The 20,381-nt window shown below is 39.6% G+C and overlaps 1 protein-coding gene across 1 annotated transcript in view; it reads right to left on the bottom strand.

Annotated features, from left to right (window-relative positions):
- The window catches only part of Cds1 (CDP-diacylglycerol synthase (phosphatidate cytidylyltransferase) 1), a 63,038-nt gene extending 45,029 nt beyond the window's left edge, over nucleotides 1–18,009 (bottom strand). Inside the window, exons 1-2 of the mRNA XM_013020111.1 lie at nucleotides 17,860–18,009; nucleotides 1,655–1,782 (exon numbers count right to left, since the gene is read on the bottom strand). Of these exons, the coding sequence (XP_012875565.1) occupies nucleotides 1,655–1,782; nucleotides 17,860–18,009 (278 nt within the window). The remainder of the gene's footprint in view (nucleotides 1–1,654; nucleotides 1,783–17,859) is intronic.
- Nucleotides 18,010–20,381: the final 2,372 nt, after the last annotated feature.

Below are 20,381 nucleotides of genomic sequence, written 5' to 3'. Positions count from 1 at the left end.
GGGAGTCAGAGAGCATCACACTAGTAACTGCAGGAGTTACTTGATTACATTTTATTTGTGTTTTCCAGGTAAGTACTCTATCTCTTGAGCCACACTATCCCCCCTTTTGTTTTTGAGATAAGGTCTCATGCTTTTGATAAAATCCTTCTACATTGCCTTTCCAAGTAGCTGGAATTACAGGCACAAAGTAACCATATCCAGCTTGTTTTCTGAGATAAGATCTCATAAATGTTTGCCTGGATATGCCTTATTAGTGAGATAAGGTCTCACAAATGTTTGCCTGAATTTCCTTTCTCCACCCCCAGAGTAGCTGGGATTACATTACTACAGAAAGAAAAATGCATATTTGGGTGTCTCTTGGGATATGATTTAATTTTTTTCTGTGTGACATAGTAAAAATGTTGGGAAACACAATTCTACAAAAAAATGTAGTATTTCTGAATTGCTCAGGGACAGCTCCCAGGTCTAGAGCTCAAGCCCCAGGACTGACCAAAAAAAAAAAAAAGAGAGAGAGAGAGAGATCTTTCATGTGATTGTTTCTAACATATTTATAAGATTATATCTTTGTTGCTTTGTATGTCCCTCCCCCATGGTATAACCCCTGCTTTCACTATATATTATGTTGGTATATGTGGAGGGGAAGGGAAAAAATAAATCGTTAAAACAGGGATACAGGAGGACCCATTGCAACAATGAGATGTACAAGTCCTTTTGTCGAAAAATGAACTTTACAACTTTGGTGGGGGAAATGCGGGGGTTGGGGGGGAGGTTGAGAAGGGATGGGAAGCGGAAACAAAGGAGGAAGCTACAATCCTTGATAAGAAATGTACTCATTATCTTGCCCATGTAATTGTAACCCCTCTGTACAGTATTTTCACAATAAAATAAATGTAGTATTTTACATATTAGTAATACATTAGGGGGCTGGGCTCAGTGGTAGAGTGCTTGCCTTGCATGCATGAGGCCCTGGGTTCAATTCCTCAGCACCACATAAGCAGAAAAAGCCGGAAGTGGTGCTGTGGCTCAAGTGGTAGAGCGCTAGCCTTGAGCTGAAGAGCTGAGGGACAGCGCTCAGGCCCAGAGTTCAGGCCCTACAACCGACCAAAAAAAAAAACCCCCACAAACATTAATTTACATATTAATCTACATTACTTCACTTGTATAAATTTTACAGTTCATAGTACTAAAGCATACAGTGGGAGTGACATAAAGTTAGCTGAACTTCTATGGCCAAAAAACCATAACACAAATGGTAAAGTGTTGTGAAATTTTATACAGTAATTTGTAACTCACTTAAAAGAAAAAAGTTTTTGGTATTCCAAAAACTTCGCTGTAATTTCCTTGGTCCAAAAGTTCCAATATGAGAAGAGGCAACCTGAGGTATACACAGATCCCTGCCTTTGGGGAGGACACCCTGTTGGGTCTGTAACCTTCATCAGTCATTCCCCAGACTCAGATTCCTCATGCTCAGCAAGGCCAGAAGAGTTCAGCAGAGTTTGTGTGGCCTGAGCCTCCCTGACTAGGTGGCTAGAAAGTCTAAACCTTCCCTCTCCTGATTCTAAAACGTAAGAACAGCCAAATTCATTACAAAGGCAAAAATAACACCCAGCTTATCTCATTATACCAAGATCCATCCATCTTTACCCAATCATACCTTGATGACAGACCAGATAGCGCTTTCTGGAGAATCTCAGGGGTTCTATCTGAGGATGGTGGGCTTTCTAGAAGGTCAGAATCACCTCTGGAATCCAAATCTCCATATCTGTCATCAATATCTGTTTCCTAAAATCATTAAAAAGAAAAGACAATCATTGAAAAGACAATCACTTTAGCAAAATGATTTTTAAAAGTATTGCTTGTCAAATGCATTCATTTATGGTTCAGTGTGTTAAAACTCAGTGGTAAGCCTGGAGATGTGGCTCAGCCATAGAGTGTTTGCCTGGTAAGCATGAGGCTATGAGTTCAAATCTCAGTATAGCCAAAACAAACACATTCAGTTACATAATCTGAAACAAAGAAACAACTGTTAATTTGTTGTTACTATTCACGCCTATGTTTTTTTTAATAGGGAAAGCTTAATCATCTTTGCTAAAATTTTGATATGAAGGACTAATTTAAAAGACACCTAATCAGCTGCTATTGCTCTCTAAATCAGAAAAGGATTGAGAAATCTATATTTATTGTTTTGCTACTTCACTGGCAGAGGAGGTGTCATTTCTGTGGAGATTCTGATGGGCTGCTCACCACTTTTTTTTATTTGAGTACAAGTATCAAGAGTATGAAGAATATCTTACAGCTTATATATAATATATATATATCATGTATCATATATATGATATACAACATGTATCATTAACTTCCATCATTTTTTAGATCCTTAAAAGACAATCCTAATGCAGTATATCAAACAGTTCAAATTTCTGTTTTACTGATAGGTAAACAACAATCAAAAGCATTTATTTTAGGTGGTGACCAAAGTGACTTCTAAGCATGAAGCCACAGGAACAGTGTTTTTATACTGCATGTGGCACCAAGCTCTGGGCCTCTGCGCCAGGCTGGCACTGGAGAACTTTCCAGACAGGGTGGCTAAGGCAATTTTAAGTACAAAGATGCTATCTAGTCTCAGTTTTGAAGTTGGTCTCTGTTCCTCTGTCCTGCTGTCTTTGTGTCCTGCTGTCTTGTCTTCTGCTGCCCCTCTAGCTTACCCCCACCCCATGTTCTCCAACCCCACCTACCGTCAATAAAGACCTTCAGTGGCTTACTGAGTATAACACTGGAGACCCAATCTGGCACAAAAAGCAAATAGGAGCACTGGGTAGTGTGTGATCTAGAAATGCCCTTAGGAGGAAATTGTCTCCTATTGGGGAATGTTGAGAAAGCCCTATTAGCTCCAAAGCTTTGGCAAATGCTATCACTCCTCTTAACTGCTTCTCCACCAGAAAACAATGGTGTAACATAATATCAGGGGCTTTGTAAACTCCAGGAAGTGGTAAGCTACTATTATTATTGAATCAAGTCTTCAAATTCCTCATTAAGTGGTTTACCAAATAAAACATCAGCCTATGGGTAATATTTCAGTTCTCATTAATGACAATAAACTTTAGTTTACAAACTGTAACTGTTTTACTAAACAATTATGAAAGTAGAATGACAAAAGGAACCAGCATATGGAATTCCCACTGGGCTTCTGAGTCAGCTGTTCCAGAGCCATTTGTACGGAGACTGCTGCTGACTGACTGGTAAGACGCACACAGAGCATCTACCCTAAGGCAGCAGGGCATGGTCAAGCATCCCAGACTAGGGAGTCTTTGTCATCTAGAACAGTGGAGCACAGTGCTTCCTTTCCACATGACCTTCACCTTTAGTAGCTTGGACAGGTGAGGGGAGGGAGGAGTGGGGGAGGTGATGACTAATGCAAGTGGCTCTCAGAGGCGCACAATAGAGTAGTGGAGCAGAGGTTACCAGTGCTACTTCCTCCACCACTGTAGTATCAGTGGAACAACAAGGCGCATCACCAAACCCCAAGGAAAGTCTGGCCCTGGTTTCCACATGTGTAAAAATGGCAGCACTGGCCTAGATTAAATATTCTTGAGCAGAATGCAGATGTGGCCTGTCATGGCTCATGGTCTGTAAGGGCTGACCTCTGCTCTCAGTGATGCCAGTTAAGCTGCTGGTGTCTACTTTATGTCCTTGGAGAAACACAAACTTTTAAAATTTAAGATTCTGCTTATTCAATTTCCTTGTAATTACAGAATAAAAAATAATTCCTAAATACTGGCATTTTAGGGCAACATTATCCAAGCTCAGGAATCAGTAGCAAGGACTTTTACTCTGCACAGCCCCTCTATTTCAAACATGGTAGTCTTGATCAGAAAGTGAGGGGAAAGAACAAAATAGTACTTTAGTTGTTTAAGTGTTTAGAAGAACCAAATCAGGAGCTGTATTTTGTCAGGGTCATAATTAAAATCTTCCTTCCAACTTGGGCCCATAATCCTATGTATCATCTCAGCTTCCATTCAAATTACTTGTCCACCACAAACTTGCATGCCCAACTTCCAGTACACTTCAAGTGGGGAGCAGGATGTGGCAGTGTCTCTTTTACCATCATCAGAAACTCAACAGAATCAAACAGACATTTTTCGCTCCCATCCCAAGCCTGGTGTCTCCTCTGCTTCTGACTGCTGAGAAGATACTGTCACCCACTTAAAGTAATACTCAGGTCAGAAATTTGGCACTCAAGTATGCACAGCTCACAGCCTTAGGTAATTTTGCTTGGATTTTAACCAGGCAAACTGAGATTGTCATTCTCTCCAAACTGATTTGTGGATTCAACATGGTCCCAATAAGCAATGTAAAGGTGCTTTATTATTTATTTTGGCAGAACTTTATATAAAATTGCAAAGAACATGGAAGAGCCAAAAAAAAGGAATAAAGTTGAACAGGATGTGGTGGTAGCTAATGTCCATGTTGGCAGCTGTTAAGTAAGCAATGGAACAGAATATAGAGTCCAGAAATAAATCTACATACAAATGATAAACAGATTCTCAATGAAGTTGCAGAGGGCTGGCAAAATTGAAAAAATTACTGACCCATGCTTCATACCATATATAAAACAAATCAAATTAGATCATAGAGCTCTACTAAGACGTCCACAAAATCTCTGGGACCATGAGTTAGGCAACGAATTCTTAAATATGACAACAATACAGGCCACTAAGGAAAAAAATAACAAATATTATTTCATCAACATTAACATTTCTGATTTTCAAAGGATGCTATTAGGAAGATGAGCAAGCAAGCTATAGACAGGGAGAAGGCATTTGCAAATCATATATCTGGCAGTGGCCCTTACATCTAGAACACATAAATTTCAGTAAGAAAAAGATTAACTCAATTTAGAACATGAGCAAATATTTTAGCAATCACTTTACACCAAAGGCAACACACAGATGGCAAATAGGCACAAATATGATCAACATATTAGTCATTAGGGAAATAAAAGGCAAAAACACAATGTGAACCAGACATGGTGGCACATGCTTATGGTCCCAGCTACAAAGTAGGCTAAGGTGGGAGGATCACAAATTCCAAGCCAGTTTGGGCAATACAGAGAGAGATTCAAAAGAAAAAAAAAACTTGAAATTAAGCTCAAAGTGATACCACTATATACCTACTAGAATGACTGAAATTAAGAAAATACATGCATGATCATACCAACTGGTAGGAAAAACTGTCATTTTTATACACTGCTGTTGGGAATGTAAAACAGTATGGCAGTATGGCCACTTTGAGACACAGGTTGACAGTTTTTTTAAAAAAAAATTAAATATATAAGCCACACCTGTAATTCTACTCAGGAGGCTGAGATCTGAGGATCATGGTTCAAAGACAGCCCAGGCAGGAAAGTCTGTGAGACTATTATTTTCAGTTAACTACCAAAAAGCCAGAAGTAGAGCTGTGGATCAAGGATGGTATAGCACCATCCTTGAGCAAAATATAGCTAAGGGACAGTAGCCAAGCACTGAGTTAAAATCCCAATACCAGCACACAAAAAATTGTTTTTAATTTCAGAAAAGGTGAACTCAACTTAAGATGCAAAAATGCAGATCAGTGGGTTCCTAGGAGTAAGGGGAAAATCACAGAAAGGCGAAAACTTTCAGCAGTAAAAGATAATGTTCATTATCTCAATTGTGAATATGGTTATCAAATTGTGATTGTTACACACTGACTACTTCTGTCCCTTCAAAAGTTACATGCAGAATTGCTAATCCCTAATGAGAATGACTTAGGTCATTAAGATGAGACATCATGAACAGGATTTGTGCCCTTTTAAGACAGACATAGAGAGATGATCTCAGACTCCGGAACCAAATTGGCAGACCCTTCATCTTAGACATCTAGCCTTTAGAACTACAAAAAAAATCCGTATTTTTAGTCTAGGGTATTTTATTATAACAATGTAAACTAACATAGCACTTTTTAAGTGCTCAATTTAGTGAATGTCATCTATGGCTCATGCAGATTGTTAACAAGTGATTCAAAAACAAAGGGCCAAGGTACTTTCTTATACAAATAATACAGTCCACTCAAGATGGTGGCTCTGAAGAGGAGCCTTTAAACCAATGAGTAGTTTAGAGCTCACCAGTAAAAAACTGTTACATCATAAATATTTTCCAACTATTTAGATCTTGTCTCTCAAAAAGTGGGTCAGAAAATCCCAGTCAGTTTTTCCATGATGGATCCCTGATCCTTGCACTTCAATTCAGCATTAAAATTGTCAGTTAAGTCAAAGGAAATCTGAATATTACAGAGCCCTCTGCCTAAAAGGAGACAAGACTTTAAAAACACTCTTGAAACTAGCCAGGTAAGGTAGTGCACATCTTTAATCTTAGGACAAATTTGAGGCCAACTGTATCTACACAAGTTACAGGCCAGTCTGGGCTATCTAATGACATCTCATCCCTCCCCTCCACCCCCAATTTTTTTTATTTTTATTTTTTGTCAGTCATAGGGCTTGAACTCTGGGCCTGGGCGCTGTATCACACCTCTTCAGCTCAAGGCTAGCGCTCTACCACTTGAGCCACTTCTGGCTTTCTGGTGGTTTACTGGGGTTAAGAGTCTCACGGACTTTCCTGCCTAGACTGGCTTTGAACCACAATACTCAGATCTCAGTCTACTGAGTAACTAGGATTACAGGCGTGGGCCACCAGAGCCCAGCCAAAAAAATGTCTTAAAAGTAAATGGTTCTTCCCCATGGACTCCACTCCCAAGTTTCTCAAGCTGATCCAAAACTTTGTCAAAGTAGCAGGGGTATAAAATTAACCCTCAAAAATCAATGGCTTTTCTGTATGCCAATAACAATGAGAAGAGCGTGGCTGAAATCAGGAAAGCAACTCTTTTTGCAATAGCCCCACAAAAAATAAATACCTAGAAGTTAACTAAAGAAGTGATGGACTTCCATAATAAAAAAACTTTTAAAAACCTGAAAAAGGAAATTAAAGCAGAACTAAGGAAGTGGAAAAACCTCCCATGCTCCTGGATTGGGAGGATTAACATCATGGAAATGACAATACTGCCAAAGGCTATCTACAAATTCAATGCAATACCTATCAATATCCCAACCTCATTCTTCATGTGGAACAATAAAAGACCCCAATCACAAAAAACAATGCTTAACAAAAAGAACAGTGCTGGAGGAATATCAATACCAAAATTTCAAACTCTACTACAAAGCCATCAAAATGGCTTGGTACTGGCACAAGAACAGACCTGAGTCCCAGTGGAATAAAACTGAAGACCCAGAAATGAACCCACAGACCTATGGCCACCTATTCTTTGATAAGGGAGCTAAAAAAAAATAGAATGGAAGAAAGACAGCCTTCTTCAGTAAATGGTGCTGGCAAAACTGGTTAAACACCTGTAGAAAACTAAAGCTAGAACCTTATACATCACCCTGCACCAGAATCAACTCCAAATGGATCAAAGGCCATAAAGTAAAAGCAGACACCCTGAAAACATTACAGGAAGGAATAGGAGAAACTCTAGGGCTCCTTGGCATGGGCTGAAATTTTCTTAATAAGGACCCAGAAACACACCAAATCAAAGAAAGTTTGGACCAATGGGATTGCATGAAACTGCAGAGCTTTTGCATGGCAAAGGACATAGCTAGAAGATCAATACAAAGTCTATGGATTGGGAGAAGATCTTCACTAGCCATATAACAGACAAGGGCCTCATATCTAAAATATACTTAGAACCCCAAAAAATTAAATCCCCCAACAACAAATCCTCAAAGAAACAACCGCCCGATTGATAAGTGGACTAAAGACTTAAAGAGAGACTTCTCTGAAGAGGAAATAAGAATGGCCAATAGACACATGAAGAAAAGCTCAAACTTCTCTAGCCATAAAAGAAATGCAAATCAAAACAACATTGAGATACCACCTCACCCGAGTTAGAATGGCTATACTCAAAGAATCTAATAACAACAGACGCTGGAGGGGATGTGGCCAAAAGGGAACCTTACTGCATTGTTGGTGGGAATGTAAACTTGTTCAACCACTTTGGAAAGCAGTATGGAGGTTCCTCAAAAGACTCCACATGGAGCTCCCCTATGACCCAGCAATCCCACTTTTGGGCATTTACCCAAATGATCACAAACAAGACCACACTAAAGCTACCAGCACAACTATGTTTATTGCAGCATTATTCACCATAGCTAAGATATGGAACCAACCCAGATGCCCCTCAGTAGATGAATGGATCAAGAAAATGTGGTATATATACACAATAGAACTCTGTGCCTCCATCAGAAAGAATGACATCTCCCCATTTGTTAGGAAATGGAAATACTTGGAAAAAATTACATTAAGTAAGCTAGGCCCAAAGAAACATAGGTCCCATGGTTTCCCTTGTTTGCAAGGGACAGGCAGAGAAGGTGAAAAGCTCTGTATATATTACCATATGAGATGATGTTAAGCAAAATGTACCCCAAGACAGGGACACATGTACCCCAAGACAGGGACACATGTGGCTTTTCCTTTCTTGCTATTGTTTTTAATGTACTTATAATTCATTCTGTGATTCTTTTGTTTCTTTTGTATGTTCTTCCCCCACAGTATAACCCGTTTTCATTGTATTTGATTCTGATGTTCTGCATCTTGTTTATACATTTGTAATTTGGGGAGGTGAAGGGATATAATGGAATGCTTAAGTGGGGATGCAGGTTGACCCATTGTGACAATGAAATGTACAGGACACTATGTTGAAAACAAACTTTACAATGTGGGGTGGAGGGGGAAGGAAGGGATGGTAGGGGAAAAACAAAAGAGGAGTTAACAAAGTTCAATAGGAAATGTACTCATTACCTTACTCATGTAACTGTAACCCCTCTGTACAGTATTTTTACAATAAAAAAGAAAATATGGTGTGTGTGTGTGTGTGTGTGTGTATATATATATATATATATATATACACACACACACACACACACACACCATATTTTCTATGCCTCCATCAGAAAGAATGACACCTCCCCATTTGTTAGGAAATGGAAAGATCTGAAAAAAAAATATATTAAGTAAGCCAGGTCCAAAGAAAAATAAGTCCCATTGCATCCCTTATTTACAATAACTAGTATATGTATAGGACAAGCAGAAAAGCTCTAAAGCTATGTACATATGAACATATAAGATGATGCTAAGCAAAATGAACTCTAAGAGACAGAAGAAGTTTTATCTTGGTTGCTGTTGTTTTTAATGTACTTAAAATGTACTATGTGATATTTTTTTTGTTTCTTTTTTATGTTCTTCCTCCATGGTATAACCCCTGTTATCACTGTATTTGATTCCAGTGCCCTGCAGCTAATTTGGGGAGGGGAAGGGAAATAACAAAATGCTGAAACAAGGATACAGGTTGAACCATTGAGCCAATGAGATGTACAAGACACTATGTTGAAAACGAACTTTACAACTTTGGTGGCGAGGGAGGAGTTGTAGAGGTGGGGAGGGGAAGGATGGTAGGGGAAAATCAAAGGAAGGGGTAACAATGCTCAATAGGAAATGTACTCATTACCTTACTCATGTAAGTGTAACCCCTCTGTATAATATCTTTACAATTATATATATAGATATATATAAAGTAAATGGTTCTTAACTGAAAATAGGCTGTGTTCCTAATTTCAGAGTTTTCTCTCCATTTCTTCCAGTTTCCACTTATGTATTACTTCCTTTGTATTTACTTTATGGTCTAGTGAGAGAACAGTCAGTGAATCAAGAGTGGGAGTGGTGTGTGGGAAGGGATCTGAGACCTCTGCCTTGATGTGGAGACTTCAGGGGACACCTAGTAACATTGTACTTTGGTTTTCAGAACTCTGCTGACCTCAATGACCATTATGGTTCTTTGGTCCCATCCTACACTTCTGATGAGGAACAAAGCCTCCTGGTTTTTCCAAAAGGAAAAGACTGGTCCTCCATGTCTTTCTCTGCAGTCCTGTTCTGTTCCCCACTGAAGAAGTCAGCCATTGGATCATCCAACACACACGTATTCTAACTGCACTTCATACTACATGGTAGACACAGGCACTGGACACAGAAAACCAAGTGTGCCTAGTAACATATAAAATTCATGAGCAAAAAATGCAGGTCAGATATGCTAATTCCTATTTTAAGGTCTTTCAATGGCTATCTACTGCTTAAGATCAAATCCAAGGCAGAAGGATTAACCCAAGTGCTAAAAAGTGCTTGCCTAGCATATGCCAGGGGCTGGGTACAAACCCCAGAAGCATACAAACACACAAAAATAAAACTGAGTTCAATACCTCATTTAAGGTATACATCCAGCAAGAGTTCTGGTCACAGGACCTGCCAGTTCATGCTCTGCAGAATTGAACTTCCTACATACAAGTGCATGCACATGCACATGTGTGAACACACACACCCCACTGAGTGTGAACACAGTGTTGAACATTGAACATCTTGCTGTGGTGTTTCTTCTGTTTGAAACACACTTCCTCCTTGAGCCTAGCTTTGCCTCCGTAGTGCCTATTTATCTTTAAAAGTTTCATTTTACATATCACTTCTAGAAAGCTCTTCTTCAGGAAGACTGTAGAACACAGCAAATGCTCACTCACCCAAGATGCTCATGTCTTAGAATTGGAACCTATGAAGTGTTACAATGCAAGGGAGAATGAAGGTAGTAGGCAGAAATAAGGCTGTCAACAGTGAGCCTGGGAAGAGGAACCATTCTTGGATCATAGAAGTGTGTTACATAGAATCACAAGTCTCTTATTGTTACCAAAAAAAATCTCATTTCCATCTCCTAGAGTACATTTTGATAAATATTATTTTGTACAATCAGAGATCACAGTCTTCTTAAGTGAAAAATGAAGAGAGGAGAGTCAGAGGAGACAGAAAGGCAGCAGAGGTCAGTATGCTACCTTGGAAGATGGAAGTGAGTCCAGGAGCCATGGTGTCCAAGCTAGAAAAAGCAAGAAAAGAGGACTTCCCTTTCAAACCTCTAGACAAAAGTCAGTCCTGTATTTCCATGAGAAATTCAACCTATGAGACCCATTTCAGACAGCCAAACTCCACAACTGTGAGACCCTAAAGTTCATCTGAAGGCACTAAGTTTGTGACAATTTGGTGTAGTAATCATCAGAACCTGGACAGAGCCCTCTGTGCAGCATGCCCCTTCAGCAACATACTCCTACTATGCAGTTCGCGGGACAGGCCCTGGTGATCTGCTCCCTAACCAGTCACACCCACTCACCGCTACAACCATCATTTCCATATGCTGAGGAAAGTATGGCCATTCACTCAGGCCAAGTCTCTAACCTTAGTGCTCTGTTTTTTGCCATTCCTACAAGGCTATTAGCAACATTTAAATCCTACCTAATTTCAAGGCCTGTCTTAAGACTTCCCTAATTTTTTGGCTCATTCTGATCTTTCCTCAGGGAGACAGCATTATATCGTATATTAAAATTATACTGTGTGCAGTGAGGTCGCTTATGTAAGTCTCTTTTTTTTTTCTTTTCTTTTTCTGGTCCTCAGAGTTGAACTCAGGGCCTGGATGTTCCCCCCTTAGCTTTCTCACTCAAGGCTTTATTGCACTCTACCACTTGATCCAGAGCTCTACTACTGGCTTTTTGTGGCTAACTGGAGGTAAGAATCTCAAGGACTTTCCTGCCCCATCTGGCTTCTAACCAAAATCCTCAGAACTCACCCTCCTGAGTAACTAGGATTAAAGGTGTGAGCCACCAGTGCCCAGCTACTTCTGTGAGTCTGAAAAAGAAAAAAGATACCTAAATTGAAAAGCCATAGGTTAAGAAAGAAGCTCAGAAAGCTGATGAGTTCTATTCAGGTGTAAATTATTATTGTGATCACAAATTTGCTCTTTTCCTGAGATCTTATTAACACTCCCTCTCCTCAAGTATTAATCTCTTTTCCAGGGCTAAGTGGAATAATGCCCATAGTCCTTCTGCCTTGCCCCTTAGTAGAATAAAAATAAGAATAACTCAACCCATTCCCAAATATGTTTTGCAGTGTGAGAATCCTGATGGGATGTTGATTTGGGAGGTGCAGAAGACATTTGAGAGGCAAAACTAGGGAAATTAGAATTGTTTTTTATTTTTTTTAGTTTGGAGTCACTCTGTTGTATAGATTGATCTTGAACTCCAGGGTTCACATGATTCTCTTCAGCTTCCCAAATAGCTGGAATGATATATGAATGTTATTTTTGTAAAGGTATGATGATGATATTGTAAGGACACCAACTTGAAAGGAACTCAGCAAGGCTTTAGGAAGTCAAATAAGCAAGCACACTGGGCAGGCAGACTACCCAGTTTTATCCCGTATGCATTATTACCCTTTGTTCAGATTGGTCAGAACTTAGGTTCACGATCTTGTGTGACTTGTTAGTGTGAAAAGGGTTAAAAGTTTATTTAAGTGGGGCGCTAGTAGCTCACACCTGTAATTCTAGCTATGCAGGAGATCTGAAGATCACCTTTCAAAGCCAGCCAGGGAAGGAAATCTGTGAGACTTCTATCTCCAATTAGTCACCAAAAAGCCACAAGTGAAGCTAAGGCTTAAGTGGTAGGATAATAGCCTTGAGCATAAAAGCTCAGGGACAACACCCAGACCTTGAGTTCAAACCAGAGGACCAGCACACACACATAAAAATACTATCTACAATCAAGCAAAACCAAGACACCTGGCCAAAATGTCAGAAAAAACAAGTCTTACTCAGCTGGCCCTCTACCACTTGAGCCATGCCTCCAGTCTGGAGAACAGCAATTCTTTTTTTTGGGGGGGGCTGTCAAGGGGCTTGAACTCTGGGCCTAGGCACTGTCCCTGAGCTCTTCAGCTCAAGGCTAGTGCTCTACCACTTGAGCCACGGTAACACTTGCAGCTTTTTCTGTTTATATTGTGCTGAGGAATCAAACCCAGGGCCTCATGCATACAAGGCAAGCACTCTACCACTGAGCCACCTTTCCAGCCCAGCAATTCTTATAAGAGGATGTAATTTAACTAAAATAGCTTTTTGTAAGAGGGTAGCTACCCTTAAAATGGTGAGGCTTATGTCAAGCAAGCACTCAAGAAAAGATTCTAAACTACTACAAGGATATAAACAAATGTTGCGAACTAGCAAGAGAAGGAAGAAAGCAACAGTAAAAGTAAAATTCAAACTAAGTCTCCTAAGCAAGTAGCTGTGAAGTCCCTAGGTGTTCCTTATACACTACCCTTTTATATCAAACCCTTGTTTGTTAAACACAGTACAAATTACTACAAATAGTTTTATTGCATGCAGAATTCCAGGGATCTTTGTATTCATTAAACTCTACACAAAAAGTCTCCTATAGGGCTGTTCAAAAAGCTTCCACCTTGAAACAAGTTCAAATGCAAGCACAATGGGTGGAAAGAAAACCACACAACCCTAAAGAACACGAACACGAACACACGGGGCATGGACACAGACACGGACGGACACGGACGGACACACACACACACACATGGACACATGGACACACACACACACAGAATATATTCTTGTTCTCCTAACTAGACCTTTGTATACTGAGGTGAAAAGCTAAATCCTAGATGGACTTAATAAATTATTTCTTCCCTTCAGCACCATGATGTATTTGAGATGACTTAGTTGGGACAGAATGCTAACACTGTGCCCAATCTGAACTGCCAAGGTGGTAGGCCAGCTCTTGGCCAGCCAGATGAGAAGTTAGAATGGCTCCAGGCTCCTTACATAGCGCTGCAAGGGGGCCTAGAACCTGGCAAATGAATAAGCCACAAGAAGCAGCCAGGAAGCAGAAAAACCTATGCTGGTTTCCCAGCTGAAAAGTGCAAAATAGAGCTTAGATTTCCAGAAGCATGAATTCCTTGCACAGGAAGAGACTCTGTTTCTCCTCCCCTATGCCTTTCACTTTTATGTTTTAAAAAAAGAATTTGATTATAATAACATGAAAAATAACTCTGACCTCTGTGGAAAAAGAAATATTTATAAAACTAGGTAACCTGGCCCTGTTGGGGCTTGAGATATACCCCAAAAATATGACAAACCCAAATAAATTTCTTTGGACTATTTTCAACTAGTCACTATAAGGAATTACAGGTACAGTAATGGCTTCTAAAAGCTGTCCTGTCATAAAAACCATTTATATCTATTAAGGAAATCTATATTGGAAAAGTATCTGTATCAGAGAGGAGGAGGATCCAGACAACTTTATTGCTAGTCTTTATCTGTGCACCAGGACAACCTTTAGTCACTATTCGTGCCCCCGCCCACCACCTCCGCCACCCCCCACAGAAGGCTCAGAGTGATATGTAAGCCCCAGCATTTGACCACAGTATCCACCTATTCTCCAGGACTCCTGTATTTCTGCTCTATGTCAATTTAATTTGTATCCCAGTAAAAGAAGTTAGAAGGGTGGAGGGAAGTTTTTTTTCCTCTCTTAACTCATTCAGGAAATTCACTCTTCTTCACTTCAGCATGAAGCATCTTTCTCTCTAAATTCTGAAACATTTCCCAGGTAAGTGGTTCAAAGTGAGAAGAGCTACAAAATGAAATAAAAGCCAATCCATTCTTCTCCTACTGAACTGTGCTTTGGGTAAGGAATACGTGAAACATTTGTTTGATTTAAATACAGTTGCCTTGGGTCACAGAATTAAAGGATTTTGACATTTTATAGGATCAGAAAAGTCAAATTAGTCCAAAAAAATCAAACAAAAATAACTGTAAAATTTTTCATAAGGAAAAATGTCCATTACTTTTAGAAAGGTAAAAAAATTTTGTATTTTATAGTCAGAGAATTTAAGATAAATCTCACCTCTACATAATTTGTGATTCTGAGCAAGACACCAGAGTTTTTTTTTAATTTTCTTTAGCTATAAATGAAAGCTATCTCCCTTGTCTACATCATTTTTAAGATGTTCACATTGGTATTATGTATTAGCAAGTTATTTTGTTTTGTAAACTATACCTTATTTTATACTAATAAATTACTTTCTGGGCTGGGAAGGTCGCTCAGTGGTAGAGAGCTTGCCTTGCATGCATGAGGCCCTGGGTTTGATTCCTCGGCACCACATAAGCAAAAAGAAAAAAGCTGGAAGTGGCACTGTGGCTCAAGCGGTAGAGCGCTAGCCTTGAGCTGAAGAGCTGAGGGACAGGGCCCAGGCTCAGAGTTCAGGCCCCACAACTGGACCAAAAAAATGAAAATAAAAATAAAATTACTTTCGTTTCATTACTGTGTGCAAGGGAAGTCCACAATCTAATAGTTCAGTATACTCTGTAATTAGCTATTGAGCAATAAGTAATCCTGGCTCCACCCTTTCTCTGGAAGGTACAGCACAAAATAGGCGATATGTGATTAGAGCCTCGCTCAAGGCAGGCATCCGACAAGAATTTAGCTAATGCAAACACCAAATCAAACCTCAGAAAGTATAAGTTCCTTGTGAGTTTCTCTAAGATTTGTTTTTAAAAAAATATTTCCAAATATGGAATGGCTAAAGGAAAACAAATATGCCAAACCACTGTTTTAACTATGTTAGCCATGAAAAATATAATAGCCTATTTTACAGAAATTTACACAAAGAGTAATTACACTATACTGTGTACTGTTAAGATGTGTCTTCATGAGACAATTTCTGAAACACCATTTAAATTGCCTCACCTCTCTCAGTGCATTCATGACAAAATAAACAAAATAAAGTCCATTGTCTACACATGCAAAACAGCTGATAACATCCTACCATCCCATGGGAAACTCACAATATACGAAAGGAGTTGTCTAAAGCCAAGTACAAACAGCACATAAGAAATGCATTGAAAAGTTGAATTTTAACAATTTGTTGCATTAGTATGCTGTCAGATGAAACTCTGTAAAGAGTAGCCACAAGAACAATGATGTTTTCGTTAATGACATTTTCACAGAATGTTTCAGAACATATTTAGTAAACTAAGGATATGGTTTAAAAAAAAACTACTACCACAGTCTTTGTGTCCAGAAACCTAGACTTAGTTGTGTAAATTTAGAAAATAAATTAAATTCTAAAGCCTTAATTTGCTCACTGATAAAGTGGAGGTAATGAAATACTTAAATCACAGCAGTAATGAAGATTAAAATAAATAATACTTAGAACAAATATGAAAGTTTCAATAAGCATCTTAGAAGAAATACTGCTATTTCATTGTTATCACTGTATTGTGATATATTGGAAAAATTACCTTAACAATGTGTATAAATAAAAAAAATGTTATGCATGCAAAAAATGCATTTAGAAACAGGAGGCTGTACGTCCAAAATTGCCAATATAAATCATACTTTAAAATGAAAATATGCCACTCATCTCTACAGAGCCTGTCTACATTTACATGACTTTAGAATTTATCTAGTAACATTAACTTTTCTATTCCTAAAGGCTCTGTTCAGGAAGTCAGTGTTTCTGTGAAAAGTAAGGAAGGAACTTCTGAATGACTCACCTGATCTTCAATTAAGAAGTGCCCAAGGGAAGTTTTATCCTAAGGAGCTAGAAACCTCTTCCCTCAAAATCTCTACCTGGGGGATGGGAATGTGGCTTAGTGGTAGAACACTTGCCTTGCATGCATGAAACCCTGGGTTTGATTCCTCAGCACCACATAAGCAGAAAAAGCCAGAAGTGGTGCTGTGGCTCAAGTGGAAGAGTGCTATCCCTGAGACTCTTCCCAGAGTTCAAGCCCCTCGACCCTCTACCCCCCCCAAAAAAAATTCCTACCTGGTTCTTTTTTATACAAATTCCAAACTGTTATACAGTGATTCTTACCCAGTCCTACCAAGTTCCCACCTTGATAGATACACCTTAAACCATATTTCCTCTGGGGTACCATGCCTGTAATCCTAGCTACTCAGTAGGCTGAGACCCAAGGATCCCAATTCAGAGTCACCTTGGGCAAATCCAAGGCTCTTATGCCCAATTAATTATCAACAATCCAAAAGTAGAGGCGTTGTTCAAGTGGTAGATCACTAGACTTGAGCAAAAAGGCTAAGCTTTCTATGCCAGTATGGGCAGAAAAAAAAAAAAAAACCACTTTACTTATCCTACTCTAAGGTATTTGCAAGCATCCTTCTTCTTAGCTATTAAGTAGGGAAGTCCTACCACTGGGAGCAGCAAATAAAGGATAAGAAGTTCTCTGTGAACTCCATGCCACTCTAAGTCTATGAGCATCAATTAGTATGACTTACTGCTGAGTTAAAAATTATATTAACCGGGGCTGGGAAGGTGGCTCAGTGTTAGAGCACTTGCCTTGCATGCATAAGGCCCTAGGTTCGATTTCTCAGCACCACATAAGAAAAAAAGAAAAAACCGAAAGTGGTGCTGTGGCTCAAGTGGTAGAGAGCTAGCCTTGAGCTGAGGGACAGTGTCCAGGCTCAGAGTTCAGGCCCCATGACCAGACCAAAAAAAATAATATTAACTATATTAATTTTCTCTGAAATAAAGATGTCCAACTCTTCCCCGAGTTTGCTAATTCTTGGTCATTTCATATGATGTGCCTTAAAAACGGTACTACAAATACATGCCAGCTTAAACTGAGCAGTAACTAAGAGCTCTTAAAGCTCATTGATTTTGAGTCCCTACCTTACTGAGAAAATCAAGAAGCTCAAACACTTTGAGTGTCCCTCTTCTGTTTCTCAAAATGTTTCTGTGTCCACCCTCGATTTCTGCATTCTTTTTTTTCCCTCAAAGGAGGTTTTCTTCCCCCAATGTCTGCTTTTTTTCTGCTAGGTCCAACCCATCCTCAGTGGTACTTTCACGTGAGTTCTTTGTCACAGAAACACTTATTTCCGATTCACTAAAGGAGAGAATCCTCTCCAACTGTCCTCTCCAACTGTTTCCAATGCTGCTTCCCAGCAATGGCGAACATCTCACTAAGAAAGCCCTGGCTTCTACTAAAGCCTCTGGCTAATCTCACTGTTCCATACCTGAGTCCTTCTAGTATCAGCAGCCCCAGAACCTTCACTCTCATGGTCACTCCCTGCATCTTCAACTCTTTTTCAAATGTGCCAAAACTGTCTTCAGTTCGTTCCACTCCCCCCTATTCTAAAAAGGATTAAATATCCCCAGTCCCACCCTTCCATTTCAGCTTCCACCACCCCCATTAGCCACTTGTCACTTAAGCTCCATTGCTTAACCTATGTTAGAAATGACATCCTCCTAACCCTACTCTCCCAAGCACACTCCCCAACTAACTAGCTTTTCAATGTTTACTTCTTTCCTGTAAGTGTCTTTAATCATCTATCAAAATGTGTTTCCCATCCTCCTCTTCTTCTTTCACTAGTCATACCTAGTCTAAATCCCTCATCACTACCTGAAATACATGTCCCCTCTACTCCAATTTCACTACCTCTTTTACATTTCTGTAAGCCCCAGTCCTTTCTTAAGATCGTTGCAAGAGCAATAAAGATAATGCCTCTGGAAAACTCAGAGATGAGCTGTGTGTGGTGATATGCACTCATAATCCCAGCACTCAAGAGGCTGAGGTAGAAGGGTTGTGAGTTCAAGGCCAGACTGAGCTACACAGAAAGACTCCGTCTCAAAGAGAAAAACAAAACAGACAGAAAAGCACTTTGAAATAGCTTCAAGGAATAAAACCCAATCTCACAAGGTTCCTGAGCTTCCAACTCCATTTGGCATGTTTATGCCAGTTTATGCTTTAGGTTTTCTAAACTTTCAGTGTTCTGTGCTTAGAATAATGCTGGTTCAAGAAACAGTTCTGAATGCCTCTTGCCTGGACTGCCCTGCCTAGTGGCTTAATTTCCAGAAATCTTTCATTCCCAGTTCAACTGTCACATCCTCTTCAAAGCTTTTTCTATAGACTCTATCCAGGCCCACCACAGATGTCTAATAAATCTAATTCATTTGGTGGGATGGACTCCTTGAGGGTGGTAATCCTCACACACTCTTCATCTTCCCAGAACCACTCCAGAAATTAACCCCAGGAACATTCCCCTGAATGCAACAAGTGGTTTTGTTTTTACTTACTAATTCTCAGGAATACAGACCCTTTAGGCTTATGTCCCCAAGTCCTGAACAGTGGCAATAGTGGTAGCACCATTATGCAGTCTACAAAATGTCAAGGCCTGGGCCTGTACTGTAACAGTCACAAAAAAACACCTCCTCCACTTCCATAATTCCTCAAGATTTTTACTTCTACCGGAACTTGAACAGAAAAGGCACTTGAAGAGTTTAAATGGACCAAATATTAACATTAATGCACCTCCAATGTGCAAGCTGATTTAAAAATAGTCCTTGACCTGAAAATAGAGGCATAGTCAAATATACACCCTGATAAGAAAGGAAAGAGGATAGAGTTCGTCTCCAAGCTTGCCAAGCCAAAAGCTCCTTGAGATGTACTCTATAAGTACAACAGTATTTTAAGCACATTTTGATTAGGTTCTCCCTTGTCTAAGAAATCTGAGCAGAACAGGTTACATTTAGTCTCAGAAAACAAAATCCAGAAGTATTAATGCAAACCAACAGCATGGCATTTACAACAAATATGCAAGTAATGAGTTGATCCAGTCCCAGACAGTTACAGACAGTTACAGACAGCTATAGACAACAACACTGAGTCAAATAACACCTCAGAAGTAGTTTCCCATTTTAAATACAAGAGGGTGTTAAAACACAGAATGACTTCCAAAGGCCTTTCATGCATGGTTTCCAGAACATGTTTTTGTCTTAGTAAAACCATGTTAGTTTCCTCCAGTTAAGGAAGTCAACACTGGAACAGGCTAGTATTTCCTTGATTCTAAAGTATACCTATGCTAAAGCAAAATAAATCCCAACCTATTTAGTCCTGTTTTTGGTCTAATTCCCCAGGAAGTTTTCATAAAGCCAGCCCACAGTTTCTAGGTTTTAACTTGAATCTTTAATAGCTGGAAATTGTTCTATTTTCTGTAATGCCTTGACACACAGATTCTCTCATAGACTCATTTTATCAAAGATCATCTCATCAACTCTAAAGTTTTGGTCCTTAAAATCACTATGATGAGCCAGGTGCTGGTGGCTCCTGCCTATAATCCTAGCTACTCAAGAGGCTGAGATCCGAGGATTGTGGTTCAAAGTCAACCCAGACAAGACAGTCCGTGAGACTCATCTCCAATAAACTACTCGGAAAATGCTGGAAGTGGTGCTGTGGCTCCAATGGTAGAGTGCTAGCCTTGAGCTCAAAAAGACTCCGGAGCAGTGGCTGGGCCCCAAGTTCAAACCCCAGGATTGGCGCACACGCACATGCGCGCACACACACACACAAAATCACTACTGTTTACTGTTTCATGATACAAGGTGGCACCTCTGTCACAGGGGTTTGCAACTTGGGTTACACGAGTTTCATTA

The sequence above is a fragment of the Dipodomys ordii genome, unplaced genomic scaffold, assembly GCF_000151885.1.
Source record: "Dipodomys ordii isolate 6190 unplaced genomic scaffold, Dord_2.0 Scaffold49, whole genome shotgun sequence".
NCBI classification, from domain to species: Eukaryota; Metazoa; Chordata; class Mammalia; order Rodentia; family Heteromyidae; genus Dipodomys; species Dipodomys ordii.
Note: the sequence above shows the minus strand (reverse complement) of the source record. Positions and strands in the feature narration are given on the sequence as shown.